The following is an 11513-nucleotide window of genomic DNA, read 5'->3' on the forward strand; positions in this document are numbered from 1 at the left end:
TACTGCAGGTATGTCGAAGAACAAAATAATATGCAAACAAGACCCCTAAGTTTCCAAAATGAGGCATCAGCCAAGTCAAACTGCTGATTCAAATGCTTTCTTTGAATGCACTTTCCCCATGCTGTTATATGGTTTGTCTCAGCCTCTCTCACTGGTACCACTCACAAGTTCTTAATAACCCTTCCTGGATGCAACATAAGTGCCCTAAATCACAATGACTAAAATAGCATTGCCACAACTGTAGCGTTAATTGGAGACTGAAATTTCTTGTACAAGGGGTGTGTGTGTGCACACCTGCCTGCATGTTAGGCGGTTCATGCAGAATTTCCTGCAGATCAAAGAAAAAAAAATAACCTGCTCAGTCCTCTCCACTCTTATAAAAATAGCATCTGGATCAACTGCATCACCACAGACTGTGACATTCGCTCAGCTCAGAAGTGTTTACAAATTAGGACTGAGATAACAGGAGGAGAGAATAAAATAGAATGTGGGATTTGGGTTTTTTTGCTGTTTGTTACATCTGAATAACTGCTGAATGCTCAAAAACCAAGGCTCTGCCACTTGGCTTTGGAAATCTTTCTGTGAAGACTTTACAGGGACAGATGTGATAGACTGCAATAGCAGGCAGCCAGAGCAAAAAGAAAATACATTTTTGAAAGTAAAAGTCACCCTCTGCCTTTGAAAACTCATGCAGAGCTTCATTGCTCAAACCACAAAGAGAAGAAAAAGAACCCAGCACATACTGAAACAGGGACTTCCCCCTTTTTTTTGTTTAAAAAAAAAAAGTAATCTATGGGAAGACAAAATAAATAAACCCAATAAAAATAAAAGAAAAATATGTTGCTGAAAGGCAGCATCCTGCCTGCTGTTGACTGGTTACAGCCTTGTGCACATTCCCGGCTGGCTGCTCCCAGCACTGCATGTGAGGTGCACCCATAGGCAGGAGAGGGATGAGCACCCCCAGCTCCTGTAGGTTTAACTGCTCTGCTGCACCCACAAGAAGATCTGATGCCCTCCTGGCTTCCCCATCACTGACCCAGGGACAGGTCTGATGCCCAGAACTTCCTTTAGAAAGCACTCAAGCGTACGAGCCTTCAAGCTAGAAATATGCCCTGGCTGCAAGTCCTTGGTGCTGAGAATCAATCCTTTCTTCCAAGAACTTCCAATTGCACTTTCCTCCATCACACCCTCCCCAGTTTTTAAAACTGCAAGGTAAAGAGATGGACTGGCTGTGGGCCGGAGGAAAGCCCAGCTCCTGGCTCTGCCCATGCACAGGTTGGCTTCTCCTTCCCCCAGGAGCGAGCCCTCCCCAAGGCAATTGCCTGTCACAACAGCCCTGCCCTCCGACCCTGGGTAAACATCTGCACGCTGCTATTTGAGCTCCTATAGCCTCGTTATCTCCCCCAGAACACCCCTAGGGCTAATTAGAGAGTTAATGGCATCATGTCAGGAGATAACGCTACATGGGGGGAAGCAGGGAGAGGGAAGGTGGAAAGGAGTTGTGAAACAAAACCAGTTCCCTTCACAACCGCTGTGCAATATTGGTTTAGGAAGGGTGCACGCAGCCCCCAGGGACTCTGCCCTCCAGCTGCTGAGCTCCACCTAATAAGAGCAAGACACTCCTTTGGAGAGATTCAGCCCTCCAGCCAAGATGATGCAAGGTCCCTACGCCTTCCCCACCGTCTGCACAGCCAAAAATCCCTCTAACCCCATCAAAGGCAGGTCATTCCCACCAAAGTGCCAGCAGGGACACGCTTCCCACAGTTGGTATACAATGCAGGGCACCAAGCATACAGATGATTTATCAAAAGGTGTGTTTATTCCTGGTTCTCCTTTAGTATCATTTTCCTACTTCTTTTTGTACCCTGGTAACTGTCTTCTTTAAAAAGATTTGCTTTCACTAAAAATGCTTAGAGATAAAAGGAAACAACCACCTGGACACAGAGATCTTTGCAAGGCAGCTGATAAGCCTGCAAAACCGCTGGCCAGCAGACACTTGAGCAGGCACTTTTGCACAGATGGGTGCAAAAACACGGGTCGGTGGACACTCACGGATGGAGACATGACAAGGGGACTTCGGGGGTTCAAGCCTCCGCTATCAGCAGACCTTTTGTCATATTAAAAATCAACATTCAAACTGCATTTTTGCCTGAGGAAGATCTTCAGATGCTCAGCACAGCATGATTGACAACCCTCCCCCCATATTTATAAAATATTTTGCAAAAGCAAGAGGGAGAAAGCGACACAAGAAAATTAATGAATATTGCTCCTGAGCAGCATGAACAGCCCCATCCCTCCAGCTGGAGGTGGGACTGGGTCATGGCACAAGCCCGCATCCCAGAGACAGAGTGCTCTGGCCAGGGAAAGGGAAAAAACAGGAGATAGCGACAGATTAGAGTCTTTGTTTTTAATTACCAGAGAGGAGCAACTGTTGACAGACCAGGGTTGTTGCACAAGCAGCTGAGGGGAAAGTGTTATTCTTCCCTTATCTTATATAAACTACAGATTGCTCTCGGGAAACACACCAGTGTTCATAAACACAGCCACAGCAGCTCTTTCCAGCTGCCCTCTGCTATGCTGCCAGCTCCTTCCTACCCAAGCCCTTGTACCATAACCCAGTATTAAAAAAAAAGTTATCGCTTCGCAATACTTCAAGAACAGTCTCCCAAATCTCTGGTTAAACCCTAACCCTGCAATCAATGGCCGTTCCTGCTTCTCATGTGAGCACATCACCACCCTGTATTGCCCTGGTGGGTTGGGCCACAACATACACCCAGGGGCAGCCAGGGAGCCCAGCTGTTCCTCATTTCCTATGCAGAAGTGTATTTTGCAGTGCTGGTCTTTGTCTGGGTGCCCTCTGTCTGCTCTCACGTGCCATGTCCACCACCACTATGGCAACCGCCATAGGGTGAACAGGTTCAGTTATCTGGGCAGAGACCTTCCCAAAAAGATTGATTGCTTTAGTTCCTGACTTTAATTTTAATCCAGTATGGACATCACCATCAGACCCACTGTACCCATCCATGCCCTCAAAGAGGAGTGCTTCAGGGTATCTTTTCCTTCTATTTAAGCAGGCTGAAGATAAAACCCCGTGCTTTTGGAGTGACATTTACACTCATTACTGAAAACTCCTTTGATTTTTCATTAATCTCTGCAAATTCAAATGCTGATTAGCAGAGTTCATTCAGTAGTGAACAAACTAACCCAGGCCACAAACCACTCCTTAATCTATGCTTCACAGAGATAGATTTAATTTTCTGTGACTGCTTGACAATTCACTCCCTCATTAATTTCAATGCTATCAAATCAGTGACAGTGAGGTAGAAAGTAGATGGTAGAGACATTCAGAATAAAGCATTACCTAGCCCAAAAGTCTCCTCGTGAAATGTTGGAGGAAAAAATAATAGTCATTAACAGGACTGTGGGCAGGATCTGCAGAACCACAAAGCAACATATGTAGTGAGACTTTGGACGCATAAGACTCTTCAAAGCAAGAATCCCAATTAATGCAAGAGAGGACTTTAAAAACAAAAGCTACACCCCACAGCTCACTGCAGCACAAACGCTTTGGCTGTGTTGGACAAGGAAGAGGAGTGGGACGCTCCCAGGGCTGCGCTCCAGGTTTGTCTTAGCGTGAAAGGACCACCTTGTGAGCCTGGCCACCCCTCCCAGGCACGGCCAGCACTGCAGCTTGCAACTGCACTGTGATGTCCTCTCCATCGCTCTCACCCTACAAAGGGGGTGCTACAAAGCTTGGCAAAGTTATCATTTGGCTGGATGTGGAAAGCTCAATTCATCACTCCGTCTCCAGCTAACAAGAAGAAAAAAACCTCATTTCCCTCCTTTCAGCAATTTGTTTAAAAAAAAACAAAAAACCAAACCACACAAAATCAAACAACAAAAAACCAAAACAAACAAAGTCCAGAGGAAGGTGAACTTTGGGGATGGCCGCTCCACTCCTGTTGGTGTTCAAGCTGCTCTCCGTAGCTTGCTGAAACTCCAGCTGCCCAAAGGTTTTACCAAGTATGGGCTCTAACCCAATCAAAGTGCTCCCAACAAATATGAGAATTATGTTTATAGTTTACAGAAAGAGAAGAAAAAAAAAGGGGGTGGGGTGGAAAATCCTATCAACTAGATAGAAACATACAGTGAAATTCACACCAAGACATCATAAATCTTAAACTTGCTTGGGAGGCAAAAGTGCCTACGATCTGTTGCTCCAAGATCAAGATGTGTTTTGATTAAGCTTGTGCAGACCTTTTAAAGACCTAAAAGAAGTTCCAACACATTATTGCTCCATATTTAAGCAAGCAGCATGTGCAGCACCATGGAAACCTTTGGAGGCAGGCCTAGCTGCTTGGGGATGGTGTTTTCTGAATTGACTGCTGCTTTTGTTCAGAGATATTTGCATGTAGGCAGATGACAGGACTTGCAACACTTCCACCTCAGGTGCTTGTAGGAGCTGGGGAGTTAAAGCCAGCCCTCCACAGAGGCCAGCCCAGAACCAATGCAAAACGCCCTGTCTCACAGACTGCTCTCTTCCAGCAGGTTTGCTCTTTTCAGCTTAGAATTAGTTTATTCCTTCCCAAGATGAATCTAAAGCAAGATACTGAAAGGGCAAAAGTGTTAAAGGAATTTTAAATACAGTACTAAAGTGATTTATAGCACAGCAGACGGATCACCCATTGGTTTTCTTCAATACCATTGAAAATTCAGGGAATTGGCATTAAAACACTTGATGTAACAACACTCATCAACCGCCTGCACTCCTACAAAAAGAAATGCAGCCAGCCCTGGTCTGCAGCCAGAACCAGGGCGAAAAAGCACAGGAAAAGGAGCTGGTGAAAAATTATTTTAAAGAAACATGAATATGTCTTTACTACAGGCAGAACGAGAGAAGTCTTCAGGCTTTGGCCAAACTGAATGTACAAATGCATTCTCTATGTGCATCCTTTATCTGAAAGGACTGACCAGTTCTGGATTCGGACCTACAGCCTTAAGTGTGATGATTAGATTGTTTGGAGGGACCTACGCTGCAGATGGTAATTCTGCTGAATGTTTAAAGCCAAGCCTAAACTAGGAGAGCTTATGAGTTCAACTGCAAACAAGAGGTGCTGGAGGGGAACTTCCAACAGAATAATGCATTTGCTCATTATGGAAATGCTTTTGCATAATTTCAACTTTCTTTGCACAGCTATGGAACGAACAAATACCCACAAAGAAGAGAAACTTGGCAAGCCTCAAACTCTCTCAAGCACAAACCAGACAGTAATAAAAGCTTTGATCACATCCCTGTGCTGTACAAAGACCTTCCTTCCTTTCCACGATCAATCTGGGAACACTTAGGCATGGAAACCGATGGCCACACAACCCACTTTGCTGCATCTCCTTATCAAATTGGCCTTATCCTCCAGGTGCAAAGCCATTTCCCAACAAAATGCAGGGCTGCAGCACCTGCCAGAGCCCTGGGAAGCATGCACCATGCGTTAGTCAGTCCCTGCACCAAGACACTCGCCCTGCACTACCCAACCACACTGCACCTGCCACACCAACTCCCTGCCTCGCTGTCAGTACACAGGGATGTCCTCCCTGTCCTGCAGTCCCACTACCCTTTAACCAGTTTTCATTTGCTTCCTCAGCCATTACCTTGCAACAAGAAAAGTTCTCTTCTCCTGACACAGAAAGACACTTTTAAAGCAAGCAATTAAAAGTTAAAGATCAGAGCCTGTGCTTTAATATTGAGTCATTGGATAGGATGCAACGGACATCCTTCTGGACAGTGGGTTGGGTTTTTTCATGTCTGTCCATCATATTGTTGCACACCTGATCCTGACCACAGTTCCCAGGTGAGGGGCTCCTGGGGGCCCAGGAATTCGTTGTATGGTCACCAGAAATGAATTATTGAACCGATTTACACTGTGCTAAGGCTGAGAGCATGCAGAAGAGAGCCAGCAGCCACCTGGGGCCAGAGTAGCTCTGCAGGGGCCTCAGCCTCACTCCTCTCCAGCTTGCTGGGCTGCTTCAGCACATGGAGGTGCATAAGGTGGCACCTCCATGAGCCTACAGCTGGTTAAGACTGGGAGAGGTTTCTTGTTTCCATTGGGAAGCATCAAATACCAACTCTGAGATTTGTCATTGGTGCAAGAGCTGAGGCCCTCAACACCTCTGTATGGGCCTCATCCAGTCTCCCCTACAACCTACTTTCATCTCCACCTCTGTGTATAAAGCAGAACAGCAAAGTTACAGAGCTGGAGCTTTCATTTTTAGAACTATAAAGTACATGATGCAACTTCAAAATTTCTGTAGCCACCAGACTTGGGACACCCACAGCCTGTGAAGCTGAGGACCCAAACCCAAAAGGACACAGCCCTGTCTGAAGCACCCACAGCAGCATCCCCAGGGCACAAACCCACCCCACAGAGTGCCTACAAGCCACATACAGCAAATCCCCACCATTATTTGCAGAAGATGAGGAAGGACAAATAAAACAAAGCAAAAAAAAAAAAAATGGCAAGGAATTCTCTCTCCCTTTTATGGGGAGGGACAGATCCAGGTTAAGAAAACTCTGACCACAGCGACTGTCTGGGGAAAAGGCATTCCACTGAACTGGTTAGGCAAGGGGCTGTGGGACGACGGCTTGCTCAGGGGCATGAAAGGAAAGTATGTACAGGGGGAGGGGGATGAGCTGCTCCATCACTGGGGACAGCACTCCTGCTCCTGCCAGAGAGGTCCCTGAAGCCCTGGACATGCTGCTGGGATGGTGGCAGAAAAATTTCAGACTCTGCAAGCCCTTAAAAAAACAATTTTACCTGGATATTGCCCACTGAAGTCCTTAGCCCAAACCAGCTTTGCTTGGGCCCAGACCAGCATCTCTTAGCATTGGCGAGCAGTTTAAAGGACTTCTGAGGGATGGTAAGAAAAGCAGTTTTACACCTGGTACGGCAGGCTGACAGCACACCAGGAGGGCTCCAAGGCAACGCAGGGGTTATTGCGCTGCCACACAAGTTCTTCGAGCGGTCTCCAGACCCCTCCTGCCTGTAGCTCCAGGGCATTTAGTCATCCAAGGGGAAAAAAAAATAAAAAATATTCCTATAAGTTTAGCTGGTTTCTAGCACTGGAGGATACAGCTTTTGAGACCAGTGTTCCTCTTGAATGCAGAGAGCTGGCCACCACCCCATCACAGACCCCACAGCTGGTAGCCGCATCCTTGCTCAGGGAAGGGGCTGGGGACCACCTTCATTGGCAGGCCTAACAAACGGTACGTAGCCCACAGGGACGCACAATCAACTTACCTTCCTGGCCATCTGCAGCTCCTTCCTGTGCCAGGGCCATGGCAGAGACTGAATGTTCTCCACACCCACAGGGACCACCAGCCCCTCACTCCAGTTATGCAAAAAGGCAGATCTCTGCTGGGATTTCCCAGCCTGCCTGTGGTTAAAGCCATGGGAGAGCAAGGGGCACAGCAGCAGCCTCACAGATGGGCCACCCAGGACATTGTGAAAGAGCCGGTCACAAGGCACACAGCCTGGAAAGGCGGCTGACTGTCTAATGTTACACCAGACCCACAAACCCTCTTCCTGTCCCCTCCAGCTCTTTTAATGCCAAGGTAGTGGTGATCACCAGTTTCTCTTGCCCCTTTCTTATATGGGACACAGGAAGAACATTCCTTCCTCAAAAACAAGAGTGCAAGAACTGAAAAGTCTTGGCTCAGCAAGAGACACAGCTGTAGCTCAGACAATAGAGATTTCTTTGTCACCCGACCTTCTTCTCCAGCTCTCTCCCCAAAAGCGTTCGTTGCTTTGAAATGCAGCCACTGATGGGTGTTCAGCAGGGCAGGACTCAGGCTCATTTTCCAGCCCACCTGTGGCCACTGCTCCACTGTAGCTCCTTCCCCCCTGCCAGCTCTGTTGTGAACAAGCAACTGTATCCCCCCCAAATTAAATAATAATAATAATTAAAAGAAAAAACCCCACAGCTCTTGCCAACACAACTCTTGGGATCAAGGCCAGACATCTTTTTAAGGCTGAAAGTTTCATTTTTCAGCCATAAGTTGCAAGAAGGTACAGAGCTTATTTTAGAGGCTGCCTGGGATTGCCTTAAAGTCCACATAAGGACAATTGCTTTAAATAAACCAGTCTTAATTGCTTTGCACTTATTTAAATCTCACGTGGTGGTACATTTTGGATAAAAGGTGGCCTCGCTCTTTTCCTAAGACAAATCTAATAATAAAAAGCACTCTGCCTTCATCTCACTGTTCATCTCCCAGGGCCCCTCTGTTTCTGCTGCATTCCTTTGTGTTTATCTGCCCTCTTCAACTCTTTGCTGCAATCAGCTGCGTGCAGCACCTCGTGTCTGGAAGTGACATGGCTGAGGTTACAGAAGAGACAGGTGCAAGGGGAGCTCTTGCCCCGAAGCTATCCAGAGGAAAAAAGAAGCTGGAGGGGAAGAGGGTTGTAAGGTATTTCAGATTAAAGCCGACAAACAGCAAACACCTTGCCCCAGGCTACACATTCTCCGCCAATGCAAGCTGCAGCGGCTACGAGCCCCAGAAACAGCAAAGCAAACACGGACTCCTCTGCAAGGGGGAGTTGTCACCTGTCAGGGACGTTTGCAAATTTATAGGGAGGTGGTGGTGGTGGTAAGGGGAGTAAAAAGAGCTTTCCTCATTTAAAAAGACGGGCTGTTTGCACAGGTTTGCGATGCATATTTTGCTTTGTAAAGTCTTTTGTCCGGCATTCAACTGAGAGAAGGTGCTGTCTTCCACTGAAGACAAACTGGAACATTTATTAATGTACATACATTAGTGTACTCTGAGCCGCTGCCTTACAGTAAGGGTGAGGATGGGATGGAATTTCCCCACTCCCCCTTTGGCTTGTCATGTCAGTGGAAAACACTTCTTAAAAGAAGTCACCGTGCAGCTCAGCCTCTCCAGAAATGCCTCCTGCAAGGCTGGGATCAAACCCATTATAAGCAAGAGGTAACTGCGTAGCAAAAGCTGCCTGCCCTCCTCTCCTGGCCCCAGCGCTCACCTGAGCAGTGCTCAGAGAGGACAAGAGGAGGGCATTTTCCATTCATATTTCACTGCACCACAGGCAGGAGAGGGACACTCAGAACAAGGGTTTCAAGTAAGCCTGCCAGCTACCACAGTGCTCTGCAGAGAGTTCACGGAGGATCTGGAGACGGGGAAGCTTTGCTAGCACTCAGTGCAGCGAGTTCAGTTTTGAGCATGGAAAAGACAAAGTTTCTGCTGATGACCTTTAAACTGTTGGGGATTGTTTTCTTTAAGAGGACATAGTTAGTTCAAACAGAACATTACCACTCACTTTGAAAACTAGGAGCCCCTCTAAACACAGATAATCTTTTGGGCTAGCTGTTGAAGAGACACCATTTTACTGGAGCTGTGCTATGGTGTTGGAAAAAGCCGAGATCCAGATGCTGACTGAAGGCTTGCACACCACGCCTCTGTGCCCAACCCAAATGCAGAATCAAAGAGATAACCAGACTTGATGTCAGTCACTTCTCTTTGTGTGCGTGGATTAACTTCACCACGTTAGCCAAGCGCATACCCAACTTCAAAGAGGCTTTTTTTACCTTTTGCAATCTTGCAAGGAAATAGAAGAGCACAGCAGTCTCCTCAGCAGTCACACCAGAGCAGCAGTAACAGGTCAAGCCTTCTGTCACTGGGGACTGCAATCAGTGTGACCTGGAAGCTCTGTCCTTGCAGATGCAATCCTTCAGGTTACAAACACTGCCAGGATGTAGACTGCTAACACACCATCATCGGGCACGTTAAAAATGGTGATTAATTAGCCAGGGAATTAATTGACACAGTTTCTCAGGATGAAAATACAGAGGAACAAGAAAATTTGCAGATACCAACACAGACTTAAAACTACGTGTGATTTTTACCCCTAGGTATATAAAACCCAGGAAGAACAGAAACAGGACACAAACAGCTCACACTCTTGCAGGCTGGAGCAGGAGGGATTTCAGGAGAGTGCAGTACCTGGCTTCTTCATCAGAACTGTTGTTAAGAGCTGGTCAGTTTGTGCCAAAGGCGATGAACCAGCAACCACCAGTGCCTCATCTGCATTCCAGTCTTGAGCCATACTGGTAAGACACTGATGGCCAAGACCTGTTACAAACACTCTCTAGCTTTGCCTGTCTGGAGACACAAGAGGCAAAAAACCCAACCACGGTTTGAAACCAAGCTTTCATTCACATCTGACCTTCAAGAGAAGAAAAACTGGTGAAGAACCCCTGCCCTTGGTCAGCAAAATTGCAGCTGTGCCTAGAATACCAACTATTTCAACCCTAAGGCTACACAAACTAGCTCTAAGCAGGGAGAGACCAGAGACAGCTGAGCAGCCAGGCAAGTGCAAAAGACTCCTCAGCTCTTCTGTCCGTTCAGATGCTTCATCCCTCTCCTGCCATTGCTGCTGCAGGAGAGGAGCAAGCAGCAGGTAAGGAGCCAGCCTGCTCACCCTTGCAGCCCCGGAGAAGCACAGAGGAGCGATGCCTCACTGCGGGTAACACACCATCCAGTTTAGCCACACGTACAGAACTGCTGTTCACCACCAGGGTCACTCAGCAGAGCCATGCTCCCAGCCAGCCTCTGTGGGTGGGCACAACAGGCCAAGGGAGGAGGAACTTCCTCAGTCACAGACAGCTGCCACAGCTCCTCCACCAAGAGGGGGAAGATGGCCCCAGGGCAATGCAGAAAGAAATCATAGAATCATTTAGGTTGGAAAAGACCTTTGAGATCATCACGTCCAACCATCAACCCAGAACTGCCAAATCCACCACTAAACCACGTCATTAAGCACCACATCTATGTGTTTCTTAAATGCCTTCCAGGGATGGTGATTCTGCCACCTCTGTGGGCAGCCTGTTTCAATGCTTGACCACCCTTTCAGTGAAGAAGTTTTCCTAATACCCAGTCTAAGCCTCCCCTTGTAATTTGAGGTCATTTCCTCTTGTCCTCTCACTAGTTATCTGGGAGAAGAGACCTAATGAACCCATCTGTCCCCAAAAGTGAAGGAAATTCTTCTCTATACTCACCCACATTGGGTCATTCAGCTCCGTGTCCTGCACCCGGACACAGTCCATGCTAATTTCAATTTTGTTTGTAGGGCCATTTTCAGATGGGCTGTCAATGAAGTTTAAATCGATCGGCTGAACCGAGCATATTGGCCTGAGAAGAACAGAGTAATACAGTTAAAATTGGCCAAAATCTGTTCTTTGCTCACCCCTCCACTCCCCAGCTAGGGTGTCATCCAGGACTTAGGCATGACCACAAACCAGTTGCAATAATTACTAATGAACAACTACCTCATTACCCGCTATGCTAACAGCCCCTGAACAGGACAGGGCCTGGAGGGGCGTTTCACTTGCTTGACCAGAAAAATGAGGTAAGAGTTAAATCACTGAAAGACAGAACTCTTGGAGGATTTATAGCAGTAACTGTCTCAACATCAGTCATGGCAAGTCAGGAATGGGAAGAGAGTCTTATT

At 47.2% G+C, this 11513-nt stretch overlaps 1 protein-coding gene across 5 annotated transcripts in view; it reads right to left on the reverse strand.

The window, feature by feature from the left end:
• TP63 (tumor protein p63) overlaps nucleotides 1–11188 on the reverse strand; it is an 87348-nt gene extending 76160 nt beyond the window's left edge. For 2 of the 5 annotated variants that reach the window (XM_055817440.1, XM_055817444.1), the window contains exon 1: nucleotides 11062–11188. In XM_055817440.1, the coding sequence (XP_055673415.1) occupies nucleotides 11062–11109 (48 nt within the window). In that variant the 5' untranslated portion in view covers nucleotides 11110–11188. Of the gene's footprint in view, nucleotides 1–6809; nucleotides 6990–7292; nucleotides 7601–11061 lie in introns of those variants that run through there. The other 3 variants (XM_055817441.1, XM_027787333.2, XM_055817443.1) reach the window with 3 other exon arrangements.
• Nucleotides 11189–11513: the final 325 nt, after the last annotated feature.

Source organism: Falco peregrinus, chromosome 12 (genome assembly GCF_023634155.1).
Source record: "Falco peregrinus isolate bFalPer1 chromosome 12, bFalPer1.pri, whole genome shotgun sequence".
In the NCBI taxonomy this organism is placed as follows: Eukaryota; Metazoa; Chordata; class Aves; order Falconiformes; family Falconidae; genus Falco; species Falco peregrinus.